The 24,851-nt window shown below is 41.9% G+C and overlaps 1 protein-coding gene across 1 annotated transcript; it reads left to right on the top strand.

Moving 5' to 3' along the window:
* Positions 1-311: 311 nt before the first annotated feature.
* Positions 312-23,438, top strand: LOC126269203 (uncharacterized). Its single transcript, XM_049973974.1, has 3 exons — positions 312-376; positions 10,551-10,614; positions 21,406-23,438. Exons 2-3 carry the CDS (start codon positions 10,573-10,575, stop codon positions 22,966-22,968), a joined length of 1,605 nt encoding a protein of 534 aa, XP_049829931.1. The 5' UTR covers positions 312-376; positions 10,551-10,572; the 3' UTR covers positions 22,969-23,438.
* The last annotated feature ends 1,413 nt before the right edge of the window (positions 23,439-24,851 follow it).

Genomic DNA, 24,851 nt, shown 5'->3' with positions numbered 1-24,851 from the left:
TTTTTCTATTAGAGGGACAAAATGCGTCATGTACAGTAAAAATCAACAATTTACTCCACAAGATTGTGCTACAATTATTGCGAAATTCTCAGTGCCAGCTAAGGCAGAGGAGAACAACTAAACGTAATTGGAATACGTGCCGGACGATGCAGAGATATCAGATTCTGTCGAAAACTTCTTGAGAAACGTTTGTGATACGTGCAGGATTCAATAAGTTCTCGCAAAATCGTTGATAGAGCGTGTCAAAGATATCCGCAGTTTCCTTGAAAAGACCAAGTACAATCTTATCTTATCTCGGAGACTCCACGCCGAGAGTCGGACTGTCAGTTTCGCTTCGGACTGCTGCCGCAGCACCATTGTTTGGGCACTTCTATTTGTAAGTACGGATAAGTTGCAGCAGCTAACGCTACTAGTCGAAGCGTACTTCACAGAGAAACGATGACAGTTTCGCAAGCTGCCCGCAGCAGTGTGGACATGGCATTCAACTTCCGCTATATTCCCTTCGTGCGTACAAGACACCCCATGACCTTTGACAGCGTCTGTCATTACTTCGAATCTCACGCGATCTGTTTGACGTTGATGGTTTTAGATTACTACATCTGTGCTTCAGTGTGCCTTACAAGGACAGGCATTTAGCAATGTAACTGTAAATATATTTTAATTAGGGAGCTATGTTCTGATATTAAGAAGGAGTATGAGGATTTAACTTCGAATATGAGGACACTGGATACGGAACACAAGCTCGGGATGCGGAGGGGAGAGGCAGGGAATCGGCCGTGTGTTTTTCAAATGAGATATCCCAACGTTCATCCTAAAAGGTTCAAGGAAGCCACTGAACCTAATTAATTCTGTATGGCCGACGGGAATTTTAATCGCCGTCCTCTCGAATGTAATTCTAGTGTTTTATCACTGCTTTACCTGGATCGGTACGTTCTAGCATAAACTATGTGAATTGTATCAGCTGTATGAGAAAATACATAATGCAAGCGAAATGTAGATCGCAATCACTTAGTACTATGCAGTCTGTAAATTTTCATGTCGCAAGCAGTCCACGAAGAAATGTGGTTCTGGCAGAGTCTCTTCACTATAGCACTACAGTAAGTCTTTTACACTTGTTTGCCCAACTATCCCACTGTTATTCCTACTATACCATCTATCACATTAACTGATGAGACGTGATATCTACTCAACATAATTTCCTGTTTCGGTTTCTTCATACTGCAAATATTTTCAATTACTTCTCCTTGTCAAATTTCAGCATATCTTCTGACACCTTGTCTAAGGTATTCCCGCATTTTAGCATAAGTTATATTGTTAACGTTATCTTCAAACTACCACCTTCTTTATAATAGCTGTCTTGTTTCCTGTTTGAGGTTTTATTTTTTGTTGCTTTTTCTACCACCGTACCTTGTACATTTTCATAGGTATTTGTGTGGTTTATTGCCGGCCGTGGTGACTGAGCAGTTCTAAGCGCTTTAGTCCGGAACCGCGCGACTGCTACGGTCGCAGGTTAGAATTCTGCCTCGGGCATGGATGTGTGTGATGTCCTTAGGTTAGTTAGGTTTAAGTAGTTCTAAGTTCTAGGGGACTGATGACCACAGATGTTAAGTCCCATAGTGCTCAGAGCCATTTGAAACTTTTTTTTGTTGTTCATTCGGTTTTAGATTCAATTCGCTGTTTTTCTCTGAAAGCAACAATACAACAGTCAAAAAAGCCTGTGACAAGAAATCAACAGAACGTGCAACACAAAACATAGTGTAACACAAAAACTTTCAGATGAAAATGTATTGTGATCTGGTTACCGACGCTTCGGGAACAGTTCAGCATAGTATCGTTGTGCATTCGGTGAACCTATACATTGCCGGCCGCGGTGGTCTCGCGGTTCTAGGCGCGCCGTCCGGAACCGTGAGACTGCTACGGTCGCAGGTTCGAATCCTGCCTCGGGCATGGCTGTATGTGATGTCCTTAGGTTAGTTAGGTTTACGTAGTTCTAAGTTCTAGGGGACTAATGACCACAGCAGTTGAGTCCCATAGTGCTCAGAGCCATTTGATTTTTGAACCTATACATTTAGTGCATATTGGTCAACTCCCCATCACTAAACCTATCCACGTTGCTGTGCATCGCTGCTGCTGTTTAACTAACACTGAAGGAAAAACAGAGCAGAGCACAGCTATCTGAAAACTTAAGGACGAAGAATAAAGTGGACATTGCTGTAGTTACCTAGTGCACTTCATGCAAACAAACGAGAACACTCGTGTGCGCAGGAAGCAAAATGCAAAACAGGGGAAGAGCTATTTCACTGAAGCGGATGAGCAAATGGGTTACAGGCGAAACGAGCATGTATAATAAAATGTAAACGGTTTATTTTACAAGCATAGCCATATGAAACACAATTTGGTTGTAAATAGCAGCTACACTCATAGCGTTTCTTCGAGTCTTCTTTTGTTTATCTATAATAGTTAATAACGTTTCTATTCATAATATCACACTACGTTCGGAAACGTCGTTCTTGTCTCTTGCCTATATCGGCGCTATAGGATTCACTTTTGGGTGGTATGAAAGAAGTCATAACACAGTATGACTGTGTTGGGTTAAAATATTGTTTATTTATCAGTGCTGTGACCTGGTTAGAAAATTTGATCAATGAAGACAAGTGGGGTCTCAGCACGTGTTGTTGGAAATGCATTCCCTTTTGTGTTAACCATGATATCTCCTCGTGAAGTTTAATGGTGGAGCACGGGTCAGTTGCTTATTTTGTTTAGAGGCGTTATGTATAATTAAGACAGTATGAGCCATTTTTCATAATTTTAAGAAGTCCATGTCGTCGTGATATTTCCATTTTTCTGTCCAATCTAAACCTAAGCAGGTTCTGAGTAGAACACCGTTCTCCCCGCCAGCATGAGTGATGATAATTTTGATTCCTGTCGAAACAGGTTTCAACAGATCCCGTAGTAAATTGTCATTTCATTCGTAAGATGCTGTGTAACAAGTGTGAACATATATCTCGTTCATATAGACAACTGGACGACACTCACATCTGAATCCTCAGATACCTTTTAAGTAAGCATTTCGTTTATCCGCGATACTAATTTGTTCCTGGAGAACTTTTGGGTTGCTCGCAGTCTTCATCCACCAAAATCCTAGAGTACGAAGAATTTTATGAATTGTGTTTATACATCGTATAAAATTTATTAAAGTTGGTAGCTTTTTATGAATTTACTTTAAATAAGGTCTTTTATCTGTAACGTAGAAATTATTCACCATCTGCGCATTAAAATTGTATAAACTGGCCTTCAAACATCTTATGGACTTATCCTTGCTGAAAATGTCGAGGGTTCACCTGCCTACACTCTTTCTCTCCTGAGTAGCCGAACGTAAGTAAACAAAACATCAGTTGTACTGTCACTCGTTTTCAATGTGGGTTTTAGTTTCAATGGAGCCCTTAGCTCAGCTTCTTTCTTTGTAAACTGGTAAACATTTGCTACTGCCTTCTGTTTTGACTATGAGGAACTTTGCCGTTTAAATTGATTTTTGCTGGTGGTACCTTCAACTTCGAATGTGATCTCCCAGAGTATTTATTTAGGGAGCGCTTCGCGTGACTCAATGGCAAAGCATCCGATGCTGACCATCGACTGACGAGAAGAACACGGAAACCGCCATCAACCAATTTCCCAGAAACTTCGCTCAGTCGAAGACGGGTCAAAACAAGCGATCGCGCGTCTCAGTTTATCGATACATACTCGTCTGTTTCTGAGAAAACGGCGATCAAAATTTTCGCCGTAATTTATACGTCTAGCAGTACACTGAAAGTTGAACTGAAACGGAGGCACAGTGGATAGCATCGTAGCTTCGTACTTTCGCGCCCCGTTTCCGAAACACGATTCTTTCTTATTTATTTAATTTATGTGCCTATGTTCGTAGACGGCTACTACACAAATGTTTCATATCAAAATAGGAAATACGAGGGCTGTTAACAGTAAAATCACCACTGGATTTCATAATATGTGTAATAGTATCGCGGACCATCAACCGTATCCTTTTACGCTGTTAATTGTGAAAGACCCTATATATAAGATGACTTATTTCTTCTGCCGATGACATGGACATTACAAGTATGCAGTCGATCACATGATAAGATCTTAACGAATTCTCACTCTAAATACAGCAAAGAGAACAGTTCCTTCGAGTTTGTTGTGGAGTTTACACTACGATGTCCCCATGCTGAGAATTCGCCTTGTTATGTGGCAGGGTTGTATGTTAAAATTTTAGAGATAGGATTCTCAAAGGTAAATTTACTTTTCGGCGGAAATAACGTCAAGAAATGGCAAGGCATCGTCTGTCTCTACCTCCACCGTGACTTTGGTGTGTTCGTGTATACTGGTGTTGTGGTCCAAGAACTTCAAATGGGTGTCCCAGCCACAGTGTTTACCGAGACACATCCACACGGAGCAGTACCTATACGCTTTCGGCTGTCGCCACCCAGCACACGCTCTTTCTGTTTTCAGGACATTGATGCGTCGATCGGAAGCATAATCCGGAGAACCAGATGCTTTAAAATTTTCTTTGTCGATTTAAACCGAACTCAGTATTACAGTACGTTTGAATCGACAAATAAAACCATACAGGCAACGTGAAGACGTGCTACATGTTATGAACTACCCGAGGACTGCGTGCCTTCGACTTTGCTCTGTGTAAAAATACAAGTGAGAAGAGTGTTATTGCAACTGGTATCTGATTCACTAGATAAGATATCTTGTGCATCCTGAAGAATGTTCAAAGTTTAATCTGAGTGGTAGCTGTAATTTAATCTTCGTTAACTTCTTATCTTGATCTGTTGTCATTTCTGAAGACAAAATCTTTTTCCCAGTTCTCATCATCTGTCGATTCTTCAGACTAATTATAGAGTTTTCCTACTTCTTTTTCTTATTCACAACAGAGAAACGATGGTTTCTGAGTACACAGTCTCACTGATTGAATCATTTTTTGAACATATCCTCCTGCTGTTAACTACGACCACTAATGCTATAGCAGTGCCCACGTAAGAAGGCGGATGGTGGGTGTTCTGTCTTGTTTTGAATTATGACAGCTTAAGACTCAGATAAAAAAAACCATTGCGCATTTACAATAGAGTAGTGTTCTGTACATAGCACACTTCAGACGAGAGGTTGTATGTGGACAAAATTTCTTTTTTTCCCTACTTTTTCCCAGGAAGCATATTAAAAAATAATGGACAAGACTTCTGAGTACTGTTGATCTCTAATAGCTCTTATAAACGTTTGACTCGGAAGTAAACATTTTGAAAAGACATCGAAAGGGATGTAACTTCTCATAAAAAACAGCAGAGAACATAACTTTTACTGTGCTTCTGTGATGAAGTTAAAAAAGAACAAGAGAAAGAAGAAATGGCACTATTTCGAGAGAGTCTGCCGATGTTCCTGAATTTAATGTACAAAACAGACAAATTCCATCTGGAATTTTCCTTAGAGAAACTGAACAAATAAGACTTTTTTCCGTAATTAGCATATAGAACAATAATCTCTGCAGTTCTACGTACATAACATGCCACAACGTTTTGAGCGCGAGATAGAAGAGCGTTGAGAAACACAGGAATGAAACTATTAAAAATTAAATTTCGGAATCACCTGTTGCCTTTTTAGCACGGGAAAGCTGCAGACCATGGATCCCTTGCAACTGTAGACTAAAGCTTGAGAACGGAAGAAGTCGTAACTTGCATCAAGAATGAACAATGTACGCTCATACAGGCATAGTTTATTGCCACTTTTCGCACTATTCAGGTACTGTTTGGACATTCGTTTTCATTTGCTGTTGACTTCACTAGATAGTAAACGACGCCATCATCTGCAAACAATCTAAGAGGGATGCACAGGTTGTCTCTTAAACCGTTCATGTTGATTAAGAAGACTAAAGGGCTCATCACATCTCTCAGGGAACATCAGATGTAACGTCAGTTTCACTAGATGAATTCCCGTAGTTACTACGAACTGTGTGACCTTTCTGAGGAAAACACGATACTAGTCGCATAGCTGAGACGATATTCCATACGCACGCAATGTGACTAAAAGCCATTTGTCGGTAACAATGTAAAAGATTAGCAGTATTCTATTACATGATAAATAACACAAATTTTGATGTAGTTTCCTCACTCAAGCGCAACTGAACAGTTTCGTTTTTACCCCTCAAAATATTTATTTTTACCCCACAGAGGCAATACTCCCAGGTTAGGAAAAACTGCTTCAGTTTAAGCTTTTAGTTTGGTGATTTTAGTGTGTTGCAGAGATAATGATTCAGTCTTTGATTCATGATCAGCCGTTCACACGTTTCTGCTACAGCTTTTGAAATTATCCTCTATTGCCCTTTGTTCTTATTTTACCGTGCATTTTAATACCTGACATAGGACTTTTTTTTACCGTCACTGCAGTTGTTTGCATGTATGTATGTGGGGATGTGTGGTTTCACAGAATTGTGTTGGACACTTTTTAAATATCTCATTTTTTTAAACCCATACTCATCTCTGTATAGCGTACTTTAGTGTCGAGCACCTTTAACCCAATCGTCACCATCATCTTCAACGTTATACGAGGGCTATCCACAAAGACATTACGTTTTGGAATTAAAAATAAATAAAGTATTGGAACTTTTTTTTTATTATATACAGATGAAAGCCACACTTAAATACTACTTTTCTACATAGTTGCCCTTTAAATTAAGGCACCTGTCGTAGCGATGGACAAGCTTGGAAATTCCTTCGTCATAAAATTCGGGCGCCTGCGCCTTCAACCACGTGGTTACCTCTTCTTGAAGCTGTGCGTCGTCATCAAAACGCTGCATGGCCAACCACTTCTTCATTGCTGGTAATAATTGGAAGTCGCTCGGTGCCAGGTCGGGACTGTACGACGGATGATGAAACAACTCCCACTTAAAAGATTCGAGAGCTTCACGAGTGGCATTAGCCGTGTGGGCCCGGGCGTTGTCGTGAATCAGCAAGATCTTTGAGCCCAAGTTTCCCCTGCGCTTGTTTTGTATTGCTCTTCAGAGGTTGTGCAGAGTTTGGCAATACCTTTGAGAGTTTATTGTAGTGCCTCTTTCCAGGAAATCCACAAAAATCGCACCTTTTCTGTCCCAAAAGACTGTTGCCATCACCTTTCTTGCCGTCATTGTCTGCATGCATTTCTTGGGTTTTGGGGGGGGGGGGGTGGGGGGGGGGGGAATTTGTGTGCCCCCACTCCATTGACTGCAATTTTGTCTCGCAGTTCACATGCTTAACCCATGTTTCGTCACCAGTAGCGATGCGATCGAGTAAGAGTCGCCATCTTTCTCGTAAGCGTCCAAAAACGTTAACGCTGCAGGCATTCGCTGATTTTTGTGAATCTCTGTCAAGATTTTTGGTATCCATCTTGTACAAAACTTGTAGTAACCAAGCTTTTAGGTGGAACAAACTTCGTGAAATTTCTGGAAAACTCATAGAGAGTTCCGTTATTGTGAAATTACGGTTTTCACGGACCGCGGCATCGACTTTTTCGACCAGTTCGGCAGTCACTATGCTGGGTCTTCCACTTCGCTCTTCGTCGTGAACGTTAGTTCGGCCATTTTTAAATTTTATGACCCATTGACACACTCCACCTTCAGGGATTATGTTGTCCCCATACACTTCACATAGCTGCCTATAGATTTCTATCGGTGTACAGTTTTTTGCAGTCAGAAACCTTATTACAGCACGCACTTCACACTTCACGGCATTTTCAATTAACGCTGACATTTCAAACTGTCACAGTACAGTACAGCACGAACCTCTCACTAGCACGGTAGGATGCCGACTGAGCAGCGGAATGCCATGACACCAAGATGGCCGCTCTAGCCCCGCCCCTAACGGACACAAACGAAAACGTAATGTACTTTGTGGATAGCCCTCGTACACACATCAAAAAAAAATTTGCAACAACTCGGTTCCGGGAGTTCTGGAACCTGTACAGAAAATTGGAATAGAGATCAATATAAACATCATTTCCACCCTTTTTATTGCTCAAGAAAACCACACATTGTATGTTGTACCACCGTACAGCGAGACCTTCAGAGATGGTAGACTAGATTGCTGCACACTCTGATACCTCCGATCCAAGTAGCACGTCCTCTTGTATTGATGCATACCTGTATTCGTAGTGGCATACTATCCACAAGTTCTTCAAGGCACTGTTGTTCCAGATTGTCCCACTCCTCGATGGCGATTCGGCGTAGATCCCTCAGAGTGGTTGGTGGCTCACGTCGTCTATAAACAGCCCTTTTCAATCTATTCCAAGCATGTTCGATAGGGTTCATGTCTGCAGAACATTTTGGCCACGCTTGTCGAGCGATGTCGTTATCCTCATTCACAAGATGTGCACGATGGGGGGGGGGGGGGGGGGGGGGGGAGACGAATGCCTCGCCAATATGCTGCCGATATGGTTGCACTATCGGTGGAAGGGTGGCATTCATGTATCGTACAGCCGTTACGTCGACTTCCATGACCACCAGCAGCGTACGTCGGCTCCACATAATGCCACCCCAAAACAGCAGGGAATATCCACCTTGCTGCACTCGCTGGCCAGTGTGTCTAAGGCGTTCAGCCTGACCGGGTTGCCTCCAAACATGTCTCCAGCGATTGTCTAGTTGAAGACATATGCGACACTCATCGGTGAAGAGAACGTGATGCCAATTTTGAGCGGTCCACTCGGCATGTTGTTGGGCCCATCTGTACCGCGCTGCACAGTGTCGTGGTTGCACAGATAGACCTCGCAATGGTCGTCGGGAGCGAAGTTGCGCATCATGCAGTCTACTGCGCACAGTTTGAATAGTAACACGGCGTCCTGTGGCTGCACGAAATGCATTACTCAACATGGTGGCGTTGCTGTCAGGGTTCCTCCGAGCCATAATCCGTAGGTAGCGGTCATCCACTGCAGTAGTAGACCTTGAACGGCCTGAGCGAGGTACGTTATCGACAGTTACTGTCTGTGTCTCCTCCATGTCCGAACAACATCACTTGGTTCACTCCGAGATGCCTGTACACTTGCCTTGTTGAGAGCCCTTCCTGGCACAAATTAACAATGCGGACGCGATCGAACAGCGGTATTGACCGTTTAGGTATGGTTGAACTACAGGCAACATGAGCTGTGTACCCCCTTCCTGGTGGAATGACTGGAACTGATAGGTCGTCGGATCACCTTCGTCTAATAGGCGCTGTACATGCATGGTTGTTTACATCATTGGGCTGGTTTAGTGACATTTCTGAACAGTCAAAGCAAAGGGACTGTGTCTGTGATACAATATCCACAGTCAACGTCTACCTTCAGGAGTTCTGGGAACTGGAGTGATACAAAACTTTTTTTGATGTGTGTAAATTGCGTGAGCGGTTCACTCAATAACACAAGTATTCGGAAACAATTAAATGAAGCTGACAATCTTTTCAGTAGTATCCACATTCACTCATCCTGCTTCAGCTGGAGCTAAGTGCTCACGCCGGCCGCGGTGGTCTCGCGGTTCTAGGCGCGCAGTCCGGAGCCGTGCGACTGCTAGGGTCGCAGGTTCGAATCCTGCCTCGGGCATGGATGTGTGTGATGTCCTTAGGTTAGTTAGGTTTAAGTAGTTCTAAGTTCTAGGGGACTAATGACCACAGCAGTTGAGTCCCATAGTGCTCAGAGCCATTTGAACCATTTTAAGTGCTCACCTCATACAATTTTGCATTGTTTATGTAGGTATTATTTACAATTAATTACAGAGTGTTGATATTGTCCCTTATCCTGGACGTCATGCAGCTACTTTATTGTGCATAGATCACTTGTGTATACCATTTAATGCCAAATCCGCGTTGTCTTCCAGGTGTTCCAGTTTTCTAACGCTAGCTACTGTAATGATGCTATTTGCAAAGCAAATTTTGGATTACATCCTCTAATCCAATTGATATTTAATGCAGTGCGATGATAAGGATGTGACATACAGGAAATTTCAGTTTGTATATTTTCACAGACTTGCTGCGCAGTTTCTCGGTTTGTCATTAAAATAAAGTTGTTTCATGCAGATCCCTTTATAGCTGAGCAGTTCTCTTCACCCTTGTCCTCAAGCTTTCTACAGCACTGTCACTGCATACTACTATTCATGACGATTCTCGGTTTGTCATTAAAATAAAGTTGTTTCATGCAGATCCCTTTATAGTTGAGCAGTTCTCTTCACCCTTGTCCTCAAGCTTTCTACAGCAGTGTCACTGCATACTACTATTCATGACGATTCACAACCAAGCTTTCGTAATATTCAGTCATAAAGTGTTTGTTCTTTCGAATGTATTTTCTAATATGCAATAAACTCTCCTATGTTTTTAAAATTTCTGGAAATGCTGTGAACGAATTTTAATTTTTATTAGTGTATTTATTAACGTATGACTTTCTTCATAAAGAGTTCTCTAGTCAGTAAAAGTACTGTAGCAACGTGATAAGTGTGTAAAGAAGAGCAGTTGAACTATGGAAGGGCTGATCTTGTAAATATACTATTTTGCATGTTTCAGGTACTTCAGCCCACATTTCAAGATGAGAGAAGAAATTTCCGCTGATGTTCCAAATCCTGTTAAGGTACACATTCACAGGTTTTCATTTCTTGATTATAATTTAAAACTGCTTTCTTTTTCACAACTACCATTCCGGCAGCTGAACATGAATAGACCATGTACTTGAGTGTACGGGAAAACTGCATCAATAAATAAAACTTTATACCATCAATTATGTAAAAAAAGGTGAAGCCGTGTTCATATTAAGTCTGGGTTCAACATCGCAGTGGTTTACTGGGCATAGACCTAGTGTAGAACTGACTTGCCCAGCCAGTTATATGGGGGCCTCCAGTTTAACGTTGACTTCAAACTACGATTCAGTTTGGCATTTTTTACATTAAAAAATCATTGCCAGAGGCATGAGAAGGATAACAGAAAGAATAAACGTAGGACTGAATGGAGATCGAACCGCATACCGGTGCATATATGGCCTGGCACTCACCCATGTTCTTCCCAGTGAGTCTCTGAGCCACAGGTGTTGCTGGAGAATTTCCCGACGCGAGGTGTCTGTGCCGATTCCACAAGTAGACGTAGGAGTAGCATCAACAACAGTTGTTGGAGGAGAGCGAACAACGTGATGATCTACAGTACATAAGACAGGGACCGATGACCGTAGCAGTCTGGTCCCTTTAATCCCCATAAACCAACCAACCAGTACATGAGACATGTTCATCAGACGACGCACGAAGCCAACGTACAGGTCAGGAAAGAAGCGATGTCTTGGAAGGAGGCTTTCACATTCCTCGCCACATGCGGTTGAACAATTTCCTGCCAAAATGCGACATACAGTATTTTGTTGCAGTACCTTATGTTCCAAGGAACCACTGCACGCGCATTCGGGAGGACGACGTATCAATCCCGCGTCCGACCGTCCTGATTTAGGTTTTCCGTCATTTCCCTAAATCGCTTCAGGTAAATGCCGGGATGGTTCCTTTGATAGGACATGGCCAACTTCCTTCCCCATCCTTCTCTGATCCGATGAGACCGATGAACTCGCTGTCTGGTCTCTTCCTCCAAATAAACCCAAGGATTCCCTGATACAACAGTTGCTGTTTAAAGTGTTATCAATACAAGGAATCGAGAATGAATGTTGTAGCTAAGGGACAACCCTCGTAACCGTCCGTTCTGTAGCGTAAATACACATATTGCCAGACTATGGTCACGATGATAGCGTTCTAATTTATTCAACGATTATTATTGGACCGATTTAAATGTGACCTGACATGAGCGCTAGATAGCTTAGCGATTAACAAAAGTGTAATAAATACTATTTAACGTAGTTGGTTATAATGTGTAATTAATATTATAAGACAGATGCGTTAAAAGACTATGTTCAGATGCTTACAAAATTTGGGACAAACAGTTATCAACTAATTAAAACATCGATAAAAATGCATCAATAAATTGCGAAACACTTTGCCTTGAAGAATTCGATTCCAGATTTGTAATCTGCAAATCAAATACAATCGTGTGACACCTATATCACTCACATTCTGTTTAATTTTTGTTTTGGTATTTATGTACTGCTTTTCGTTTTTTTATGTTTTGAGCCCTTTTATCCCCATGTCACCCAGGTTCGAGGAGTATATTACGAGGGACATTCGATAATTAAAGAGGCAAATTGATGTAAAACTGAAGCAGTTTGTATCAGTTTTGCACTTTCACAACTTGAGGTTGATATCACTGGGATGAACTGAGAACAACTGAAGGATAAAAAACGTTTTGTTTATAACCTCTCTCCGGACAGGCCTCGGAAGTCCCTACGGTACCCACCGACCGCCGTGTCATCCCCAGCTAGAGGCGTCACTGAATGCGGATATGGAGGGGCGTGAGGTCAACACGCCACTGTCTCAGCCACTGTAAGTTTTCATGACCGCAGCCGCTACTTTTCAGTCAAGTAACTCCTCAGTCTACCTCAAAAGGGTTGAGTACACCCCGCTTGCTAACTGCGCTCGGCGCCCGACACTGCTTAACTTTGCTAATGTGACGGGGACCGGTGTTACCACTGCGGCAATGCCGTTGGTGTTTAAAACCTTCATATTATATTTAACGACGGTGTGTCCTCTTGAAGTTTTCACATTATATAAACAACGTTCAGTGATCGATTTTTTGCTATCTGAATGTCAAAAACCGCCTAAAATCTTTTCTCGAATGATTTTACAGAATGGTGAAAGTTGCATAAACCGCGGAAATGTTTATAATTGAGTAGAACAGTTCAAAACGGTCGAACAGTGACTGACAAGCAAATTCCTGGCGTGCCGGTTGTAGTGCCAGTTTCTTCCCCTGAAGCCCGTATTGACGACGTTATTTGTGACGAACGACGTGTTACAATTGAACATACAGCAAACACTCTGGCAATAAATTCTGGCAGCGGGAAAAGTCAAGTTGACCGTCTGTTGGGATGCCCAAGATGTAGTCTTTTGTGATTATTTGGAAGATCACAGTACAATAAACAGTGCCTGCTATTCACGTACACTGATGAACAAAGCAAAGCCAGCAATGAGAATAAAACGTCGCAGATCGTAAAGAACAGGCTTGCTATTGCTGCACGACAATGCTCGCCTACGCACCGCCCAGCTGACCCAAGAAACCACTGAAAAACTCGGTTGGAAGATACTACCCCATTCTCCCTACAGTTCACATTTGACACTCTCGGATTTTCATTTGTTTGGTCCACTCAGTGAGCGATTTCTCGGAAACGTTCAGCAACAAGGAGGTCAAACAACAAGACAAAGACTTCTTTGCATCAAGGATAAAAACAAAAATTAGTTCATCGTTGGGACAAGGGTATTAATATTGGCAGGGACTATGCTCAGAAATAGTAAAGTCTCATATTGTCAAAATACAGTTTTTTTTCGTACATTAGTTTATTGTCACTTCAATAATGGAATGTCCCTCGTATAAGCACGATTTGTATAAAAAACAGAACCGCCAATCTCTGAGGGTGACTGAGTTATTTTTTCGTCTACTGAATCATACTTAAAATTTGCCTTTAACGTCATTTCGTATTGTGTAAATAGTTATTTGATTCAAAAGGCATTGTATGATTCTGGCATTCCGCTTGTTTGTAGCCACAAGAAATATGCCACAGGCCACTTGATAGAAGATGCCCACTCAGGTAAAGCTAAGCACTTGTCCATTGTGTTACGGCAGTGAATAACAGTGTGACAAGAGCGACATGTAGTAGTTTCGAAATTTCCTGGCAGATTAAAACTGTGTGCTCGACCAAGACTCGAACTCGGGAACTTTGCCTTTCGTGGGCAAGTGCTCTATCATCTGAGCTACCGAAGCACGACTCACGCCCGGTACTCACAGCTTTATTTCTGCCAGTAACCTGTGAGTACTGGGTGTGAGGCGTGCTTCGGTAGCTCAGATGGTAGAGCACTTGCCCGCGAAAGGCAAAGGTCCCGAGTTCGAGTCTCGCTCGGGCACACAGTTTTAATCTGCCAGGAAGTTTCACATCAGCGCACACTGCTGCAGAGTGAAAATCTCATTCATGTAGTAGTTTCGTTTGACAGCTTCAGACAACACATACACGTAATCGTTTCTGAGTAACAGTATGGTGGCAATACAGACGACGGCCGTATTGAAGCCGAGCAGATGCACCTTTTTATTTTATGCTGAAGGCCTTTAATAATAAACTAACATTATGCAAAGTTTTTGTTTGTCATTGAGCGCATTCAAATCACCTCAGAGATCATAAGCCGTGAACCTACAGCTTTGGACAAAACCACTACAAAAGGACAAGTATATCTACAGCGGTTGCAGATTTGACAAACTATCCATGGGGCTCGAAACATATACCAAAAACTGAACGTAGTTAGTTCTCAAAGTGCATTTCCTTTTCGCCTCGAATAGAGTGAAAACGTGACTAAGGATAGTTGGGAACCAAAATCGCGTATTGTATTATTTCTTATTTTATTTCCTCAATGAACGGTTTGGACAAAGTCTACCTGTCATCTTCGGATTTACAACACGTTACTATTATAATCAGCACTACAGTACCACCAGTATGCAAGTGAAAAAATAGCATAATAACTAGATATCACAATGTTCTTTTACATACCTCCAGGAAATAATAGTACTGTGCATAACTTACACAAACACAACAGGAGCGCACTCCATTTAAAAAACAAGGCGCCATAGCGGCTTGTCAGATACCTAAAACAGAGTCAATGGCACCTACAGTGCGGTACTGAATGAAGACGAGTTCGTCGATGGAGCCTTTATAGTTACAGCACGTCGGAAAGACTGAGCGGACTTTCAGTGGCAGCGTCGATCGGCGGTTACACGTTTGATCAACGGGTGGCGTAAGTCAGCCGTTACCCCAACTATTAAATAAATATTCTTTGAAGTAGAAAATTGTAATCGCTAGATACACTGATTTAGGAATAACTGTTGTATAATGGAAAAATTATACATCGGTCTAAGCGAAAACAGCCACATGCATTTAAATACTATCCGAACATAAGGCTTCAGACTTCGGTTCATACAGGGTGTTTCAAAAATGACCGGTATATTTGTAACGGCAATACAAACTAAACGAGCAGCGATAGAAATACACCGTTTGTTGCAATATGCTTGGGACAACAGTACATTTTCAGGCAGACAAACTTTCGAAATTACAGTAGTTACAATTGTCACAACAGATGGCGCTGCGGTCTGGGAAACTCTATAGTACGATATTCTCCACATATCCACCATGCATAGCAATGGTATGGCGTAGTCTCTGAATGAAATTACCCGAAACCTTTGACAACGTGTCTGGCGGAATGGCTTCACATGCAGATGAGATGTACTGCTTCAGCTGTTCAATTGTTTCTGGATTCTGGCGGTACACCTGGTCTTTCAAGTGCCCCCACAGAAATAATTCACAGGGCTTCATGTCTGGCGAATAGGGAGGCCAATCCACGCCGCCTCCTGTATGTTTCGGATAGCCCAAAGCAATCACACGATCATCGAAATATTCATTCAGGAAATTAAAGACGTCTGACGTGCGATGTGGCCGGGCACCATCTTGCATAAACCACGAGGTGTTCGCAGTGTCGTCTAAGGCAGTTTGTACCGCCACAAATTCACGAAGAATGTCCAGATAGCGTGATGCAGTAATCGTTTCGGATCTGAAAAATGGGCAACACGGCGAATGGAAACCCGAGGCCTCTATTGGATCACCTGCTGCACTAGCTGCGCGTTGCCCTCTGTGGTTGCCGTATGCGGTCGCCCTACCTTTCCAGCACGTTCATCCGTTACGTTCCCAGTCCGTTGAAATTTTTCAAACAGATCCTTTATTGTATCGCTTTTTGGTCCTTTGGTTACATTAAACCTCCGTTGAAAACTTCGTCTTGTTGCAACAACACTGTGTTCTAGGCGGTGGAATTCCAACACCAGAAAAATCCTCTGTTCTAAGGAATAAACCATGTTGTCCACAGCACACTTGCATGTTGTGAACAGCACACGCTTACAGCAGAAAGACGACGTACAGAATGGCGCACCCACAGACTGCGTTGTCTTCTATATCTTTCACATCACTTGCAGCGCCATCTGTTGTTGAAAATTGTAACTACTGTAATTTAGCAAGTTTGTCCACCTGAAAATGTACTGTTGTCCCAAGCATATTGCAACAAACGGTGTATTTCTATCGCTGCTCGTTTAGTTTTTATTGCCGTTTCAAATATACCGGTCATTTTTGAAACACCTTGTACTTGAATCACCGAAACAATTAGACCGTACCCTACTACATTTATAGCTTGTTTACAAATGCAGATAAATTAACTGTTAGGCGTGACAATATATACACTTTTCCTTCCCTTTTTTATATTCAAAACTTCTTGGAAAATAAAATTAACAATAGAAGCACAAGACATTGTAATATGCTGCGCAACAGCCAGCTGCTTAGGTGAAGCTACTATGGGTAGGATATAAGAGACGTGAAAGGGATCTTACTGTGATGTATGGCCTATCAGATATACGAAGCACATACCAAGAAATTAGTATAATAAGTAAGCTGGACATTTTCGTATATCACTTTCATGAGCATTATAAGCAAAATATAAAATATATATTAATATTATTATTATTTATTATTTGCTTTTACGGCCTCATTGGACCACTTTGGTCAATCATTTCCTGGTCCTCTTCTTCAGAAAGCGCATGTTTCTTTCTTTCTTATCTGGCCAGTATCTTTTCATTCGTTCTGATATTTCCTGTCTTTCCTCATCTGTAAAAACCCTTTTCATTGTGTGTCATTTGTCTATATTTGGTTTTAATCTTATTTTCTTATATTTCAGTTTCTTGCGATTTTCTGTCACACACACACACACACACACACATTACGACAAGCGTTCTTGGCGGCACAATATTCTTAGTTGCCAAATACCAGATCGCTCAAAGAAACACGTGGAACTCAGGAGTGACAATGGTTTAAGAAACACTCCAAGAGAAATAGGATGTTTGCCAAGTTTCCAATTCATCTGAGGATATTTCTGACACCATACGCGGTCTGGACACCTCTCTGGCGAGCCCTCCTGATTTGTAGTCGGTTATTAAGGGCTTATGAACAAGGATTACTCCTCAGCGGGATCATTGTCTCATCAACTATATGCCGTTACGTGTCGCCACTGCCATCAGAACGAAAGGGGATGCCAAACGCTGCTGGGGTACGAGTCACCTGTGCAATCTCCCATGGAGTGTAAGGAATATATACAAGGGGTGCACAAGGGAACGAACTTAATGACAATATTATTGGAAGAAAGGGAAGAGGGAGTAGATGAAGATGAGGTGGGAGATATGATACTGAGAGAAGAATCTGACACAGCAATGGAAGACCTAAGTTAAAGCAGGACCCCGGTGGTAGATGAGATCCTCTCAGAACTGTTGAGCTACTTGGAAGAGCCAGCCATTCCAGAATTATTCTACCTGGTATAAAAGATATATGAAAGATGAAATACTGTCAAACTTGAAGAATAATGTAATAACTCCAGTTTCAAAGAAGGCAAGTGCTGATAGGCGTGAATATTACAGAACCATCGTATTAACAACTGATTATTGCAATATGGCACCATCTAAAAAACTACGAGGGTCACTATTAAAGTAAGGAACGATTTGTAATGGTGTGAGAGAAACTTTATTCATGATCGTAAACTGTATCACAGGCAACAATATCCACATTTTTTCACTTTTCAACATAGTCACCAAGAACATTTGAATATTTGTCAAGTCGTCGCATCAGCTTTTAGCTCCTAGTATCAAATAACTCTGCCGCCTGACTGTTAAACCTATTACTAACAGTTTCTTTCAACATATCATCATTGTCCAAGCGCTTTACACCAAGAAATTCCTTCAGTTTTGGAAACAGATGAAAATCTGATTGTGCTAAGTCAGGGCTGTATAGTGGATGATCCAGCAATTCCCAATGAAACCTGTACAGTTGCGTCTTTGTTCTTGCCGCAAAGTGAGGTCGAGCATTGTCGTGAAGCAGAACGATTCGGCTAGATAACAGTCCCCGCCGGCGATTTTGAATAGAGAGTGTAAGCTTTAATAATGTTTCACAGTACACTACTCATTTATTGTCATTCCTCTTGGCGGAATGCTTTTCTTCAAGTCTTAATTCATGGCAGTAGGCCGTACGGATCGTCCTTATCATGAACATCTGTCCTTTCTTCATTAAACAGCCTACATCATCTACGCACTTTTCCACGCATTCATTACATCATAAACTTCAACAAGCTGCCGGCGAATTTCATTAGGACAAGCTCATTTTGCTTTCAAGAAGCGAATAACCAGAGCGCAGTACACAATTGGCGGGAAGAGTGATTGACGTGGCCACAGACGAAGTAATATAACCGCAAGTCCAACACCGGCAGGGATGTGAAACGTAATGGCGGCGTAGTGAGAGACGCCAAGAGTAGCCAACCGTACACGGAGGACACGTAACAGACACGATGCGCTGTCGGTTCTTACTTTAAAAATGACCCTCGTATAAACATAACAGTGGAAAAGTTGGCAGAGCCGGCAACAGGAATGCAGGAACACGCAAGGCAATACCGACCCTACGATTCATCACAGAACATAGACTGAAGAATGCAAACCTACGATTATAGCATTTGTCTATTTAGAGGTAGCTTTCGATAATGTTCACTGAACTACACACTTTGAAACGTTGAAGGCATCAAGGTAAAATACAGGGAGAGAAGAGTTGTTCACAGCTTATACAGAAAGCAGACTGCAGTTATAACATTCGAGGAACTGAAAAGGAAACCAATGGTTGAGAAGAAAGTGAAACAGGGCTGTAGCCTATCCTCGATGTTATTCAATCTGTACATTGAGCAAGATAGTGAGGAAAACAAGGAGAAATTTGGAATAGAAATTAAAGTTCAAGGATAAGAAATACAATTTTGAAGTTTGTTGATGATACTGTAATTCTGTCATAGACTGCAATAGCCTAGGTACTGCAGCTCAACGGAGTGGACAGTGTCTTGAAACGACGTAATAAAATGAACATCAACAGAAGTTAAGACGGGTAATGGTATGCAGTCGAATTAAACCAGGCGATTCTAAGGGAATCTGCTACTGTACAACTGCCTATTGATGACAAATTGTTGAAAACAGTTTCTACAGCAAAATATCTTGGAGTAACTATCTAGAGCGACCTTACGAGGAATGATCACTTAAAACAAACAGTAGGAAAACAAGATGGCAGACTTACAGTCATAGGAAGAATCTTATGGAAATGTAACACATCCACGAAGAAAGTTCTTATAAGGCGCTTGTTCGACCCGTTCTCTGAGACCCTTACCAGGTAGAACTGATAGAAAAGATAGATAAGATCCAACTCTGAGCGCCCCATTTCGTTTAGTCGGTGCGAGAGCGTTACAGGGATTCCCATAAACTCCTGTGAAAAACGTTACAACAGAGATGTTGTGCACCATGGAGACGTTTACTATCAAAATTTCGAGCGAGCATTTTAAGGGGAGGAGCGGACAATAATTATTTCCTTCCACATATAGCTTACGAAATTATCACGACAAGAAAATTCGAGAAATTACAGTTAATGCAGAGGCTTACCGACAATCGTTCTTCCCACACACCATTTGCGAGTGGAACAGAGAAGGGTGGCTCAGTTAGTAGTACAAGAAGTGCCCTCCGCTACACGCCGTACGGTGGCTTGCGGATTATGATATAGATTTAGGTGTATTGGATTAGGAAGTGAGACATTAAAATTAGTAGATGAATTTTGCTATTTGAGCAGAGAAACAACTGACGTTGGCCAAAAGGAAAGGGATATAAAACGCAGATTAGAAATAGCAAGAAATATATTTCTAAAAAAGAGGGATTTGTTAACAACTAATACAATTTCAAATGTTAGAAAGTCTTTCCTGAAGGCATTTATTTGAAGGGTAGACTTGTACGATCGTAAAACATGGACGATAACAAGTTCAGACAAGAGGAGAAAGTAGATTTTGATATTTGGTGCTACAGAAAAATGATGAAGATCGTTTGGCTATATCAGATAACTAATGAGAAGGTACGGAGTAAAACTGACGTACAATAAAACGTACTGCGTAACTTGACTGAAAGTAGGACTCAGTTGATAGGATACTCCTGAGCCATCATAGAAGCATCAGTTTTGAAATGGAGGGAAGTGTGCGTGGAAGGGAGAACGGGAGGGGGGGGGGAGGGGGGTTAAAGTGTGAAAGGAGACCAAGGCTTGACCTTAGTAAGCAGATGTATGTAGGCTGCAGCAGAGATGAAGAGCCTTGCACTGGATAGTGTAGCATGGTAAGCTGCATCAAACCAGTTTTCTGACTGAAAACCACAACAACAACAAGGAAATTGTTAGGGGAGTATGCTAATGCATATTGTGATCCATTATGCGTGTGAAACTTTGTTTGTGCATGGAGTATCTTAGGGGAGCGATCCCACAATAAATGAAATCTCCTTGTTATGAGTATTGCAATTAACCGAGCAACTGGTAAAAGACATTGTCTTGCGTACACTAAAAGAAGTGGTTCTGGATGATATGGGTGTTGTTGTTCAGAATTACTTTTCAAATGATCTGCTGTAGTGTAGTCCACCTGTCCGGTGTTACAGTCGGACGATTTTTAGCCACACGGTGTTGACCATGACAGATAATAAGGTGACAGTGTCGTTTGAACTGAGGTCCTCGTGAAGGCTAGTGGCGAACGTTGCTCTTAAAAAGCTCTGTATCTTGCCCAGCTTTTGACGTTGAGTATTCCCATGCGTCCAATCCAATGATCCGACCGTGATTGAATGTGGTGTCTTTCCCATCATTTGCGTCACCGATGCTCAACGGTCCGCACAAGACCCGAAACCGTAGCGGACATACTCAAACCAGAGTTCTGCACTTGGTGATTCGACAGGCCCTACATTAGCCCAACTTGGCAGCTATCTGTAATTACACTCAATAGGCGAGGTTTGAGGAGAGTGGTGCAAGGAAAACTTAAAGCAAAAGGAACGTGTACCTGGAGAATTTATCTATGAATGTGACAAACTACGCAACACAGAAGACCTCCTTCGCTGCAGAAAGCTACGCAAACTCTGTACTATGAACGAACTGCCCAAAATCCACGTAACTCTATTTATCCGGTAGATTTTGGGCTTTGGGACCAAATTCACGTCTTTTGCTTATATTTTCGTGTATCTGTTTTTTATGTTTAAGTTCCATGTGTAACATTCACTATGATGTCCAACATTCAGTTATAATAATAATATGTAATGCACTTTCTCATCAGTGAATTTTTTATTTTATTCTAAGTGTAATGTGGCTCATGGCAGAGGTCTCTGTTTGTTTTTGCAGAACACGAGGCATAGGCAGCATCAACGCAGCCGATCTCTGGACGCTTTCGACAACCTCGATCTATTAGAGGCACAGAGGCTTTTCCGGCAAAAGTATCTGCAAAACAGAGCCAAATTCGAGACTCAGGGCAACGACACAGCCGACAACGTCCGTCCTGTGAACGGATGGGTGGTTTCAAAATATCGGCGTTTCTCGACTGATGAAGAAAGAAGCAGCTCCACTGTTCAAGAGTCAATCGCAAACACCAAAGTGAAAAACAATGGTGACGATACGCTTAAGGCCCCTTCTCTTGTCAGAGAAATTTCTACAAAATACGTAACGCCAGTACACAAATCGATGCTCGAAACAACAGTTAAAGAAGTGCCGTCGAAATCGTTAAGCAATTCCTTGCCACTAACGGCGTTTAGTAGATCGACCAACAGCAACGTACACTTGCGTCGAACCATGTCTGCTCGTGAAGGGAATTTAGATGGGCGAAATGTTTCCAGAATTAATGATATTAAATCACTGCAGACTAGATGGGCGCAGCGGGTGACACCAACAGATGACCACTTAAAATCAGCTGTTTACGGCCTTCGGAAACACTCGACTTCAGCAAAGTTCGAAGTAACTGACGCCGCCGTTAACGGGGCTGAAACAAGACAGACCAAATGGACACAACGGGCGGTGGCTGTGGGTGATGTTTCTAAGACATCAGACTTCCAATCAGCTGTTCACTACCTTCGGAAACCCTCGCTCTCTACCACGACCGATGAAGTGGATTCTAGTGTTAACAGAACTGGAGCGCACCAGATCAAGAGTGCATATCCAGTTGTGGGCGAGGGAGACATCACCAACAGATCAGACTTCAAATCACCTCTCTCCTACTCTCGGGTATACGCGTATCGTACCACAGGTAGTGAAACTGGAGAGACTGTTTCAAAAACAGCCGAGAACAAACTAAATAATAAAAGTTCTTTATTCATCTATCTTAATCGTCCTACATCTTCTAGTGTTAACACAGAAGCGGCACGAAATCATCGGCAGGACCAATACGGAACCACCGTCAACAGCAGTACAAGTTTAACCGCAACAGAAAGAAACAAGCAGAGAAGTTCCCCGTTTTCTCTGACTACCAACACTAGAAATGTCGATATTACGAATGAATCACCGGGTTCTCAGAACGGAGCTGACATTTCTGACGCTTCAGGGCTCTCCGCTGCGCCAACGAGCACGCCATTGGCATATTCTTCTTTCAAAACGGGAATGCTCAATAAGACGTGGAAACCAGTACCTGTGCATAGGCATAACTCATTCAACGATCCTACGAAGCAAGACATCTCTAAAATAAGAGGTTATCGGTCTATATCTCGCACGAAAAGCGACCTAGACAAATACAGAACAGTCCCTGGAACGGGTAATCAGAGCACATCAGCCAGCGACAAGCCACAGTCTATCCGAAGCACACTACCTCTCGTGTCGCCACCAAGCACGAAGTTAGTTGTTAAGGCTCGAGATGAAATTCTGCCGGCCACCGCATCTCTTAAAACGCAGTTCAGAAGGTTTAATCCTCCCACTTCGTAAAATGATTATATAAAATGTCAGAGTGGTTTATTTTGCAGCTCAATCTTTCGAAAACAGGGAATTTGTTGGGAGGAAAATACTCTCGTATGAGACTACAACAAAAAGAATCACAAATCGACAATCGCAAAAAACAATAATCGAGAAGTTGTAAACCGATGTATATTGTATTTCGTGCTCTTGTATTCGCTTCGTAGTACGGCAAAAAATGATAAAAAAGAACATAGTTGATTATACTCACAGACACCGCATTTCCATGTATTGTTTAAAGAAATGTCATATCATTTATCAGAATGATTTCATGTCTACTTCTGTTAATTTTAAACAAAGATTCCATACAAATTGAATACTCTAGAAATTATTGTTAAGAGTCGAACGAAGCCCAAAAATTTTTTTCCAGGGAACTTGTTAGATGACATCCCATAATTTGATTTTGATACACGAGTCATCAAATAAAATGCTCGCGCTTTTAACATTTGTTATTTTTCTGATAAAATTTTATCAATTTGAGAGAACTGAAGGGCGATCTGTATTAATTGTAAAAAAAAAAATTAAAAGAACCATTCAGCAGCCAAGATAGCACAAAATATTAGTTTATTTAAGAGAACCGGTTTCAACAGACTTTGCTGTCATCTTAAGATCTTAAAATAATTTGTTATAAAACATGTTTATTTTACGCTGAACCTCACGCACAAGATGTCAAGTGGATAAAAATCAGCACATTATAAAAGGTTTGTCATCGTTAAAATATTTCAAAACATAGAGAACCTTGTGCAAAAGGCCATGTCCATATACATACTGCTCACATATGCTTGTTACATCACACAACACTATACACAATAGCACAACTGTTTACATATGCCGACATATTCTAAACAGTGCGACTCTACTTTATAGTGCAGTTTACCACAGCGGGCAAACCTCAGCGACACCTATACACTTTATAAATTAAAGTCCTTGGCCGTGTTTTCTTATATCCATGTAAAAGCTAATCCCAGGAAGTATCGTTGGAATTTTGATACTGTTTTCGTTAACAAGGATGGTCTGTATATAATTTGTAACTATAATTATGATACGTGTGTAACACGTGTATTGTTATATGTTTCATCTATAATTGACGTTTGGAGTGACATCTCGTGGCAGTCTTCAGAGCTACGAGCTGATCAGCTGTAGAGGAGGCGGTTTCTGGTGGGAAAAGTAGTGAAGTAAACAGCCGCCACAATCAAAATAACTAAAATGCTTGACCAGAATTTACACTAAGTGATCGAAAGTGTCCAGACATCCCAAAAAACATACGTTTTTTTAATATTAGGTGCATTGTGCTGCCACGTACTGCCAGGTACTTCGTGTCAGCGACTTCAGTAGTCATTAGACATCGTGAGAGAGCAGAATGGGGCGCTCCGCGGAACCCACGGACTTCGAACGTGGTCAGCTGATTGGGTGTCATTTGTGTCGTACGTATGTATGCGAAATTTCCATAGTCCTAAACATTCCTAGCTCTGCTGTTTCCGATGTGATAGTGAAGCGGAAACGTGAAGGGACACGTACAGCACAGAAGCGTAGAGGCTGACATCCACAGGAATTCCAAACTAATCAGGATCCATTGCAAGTACAATGACAATTAGGTGTGAGGTGAGAAAACTTGGATTTCATGGTCGAGCGGCTGCTCATAAGCCACACATCACGCCGCTAAATGCCAAACGACGCTTGATGTAAGGAGCGTAAATATTGGACGATTGAACAATGGAAAAACGTTGTGTGGAGTGACGAATCACGTCTTACAATGTGGCGATCCGATGGCAGGGAGTGGGTATGGCGAATGTCTGCTGAACGTCATCTGCCAGAGTGTGTAGTGCCAACAGTAAAATTCGGAGGCGGTGTGTTAT

The sequence above is a fragment of the Schistocerca gregaria genome, chromosome 1, assembly GCF_023897955.1.
Source record: "Schistocerca gregaria isolate iqSchGreg1 chromosome 1, iqSchGreg1.2, whole genome shotgun sequence".
NCBI classification, from domain to species: domain Eukaryota; kingdom Metazoa; phylum Arthropoda; class Insecta; order Orthoptera; family Acrididae; genus Schistocerca; species Schistocerca gregaria.
This window is presented reverse-complemented; position numbering and strand designations above follow the sequence as displayed.

Bases quoted from the DNA above. Each gene is read 5' to 3' on its own strand.
- LOC126269203 (XM_049973974.1), top strand. From the start codon at position 10,573: ATGAGAGAAGAAATTTCCGCTGATGTTCCAAATCCTGTTAAG. The intron at 10,615-21,405 runs GTACACATTCAC...TTGTTTTTGCAG, and splicing joins ATGTTCCAAATCCTGTTAAG to AACACGAGGCATAGGCAGCA.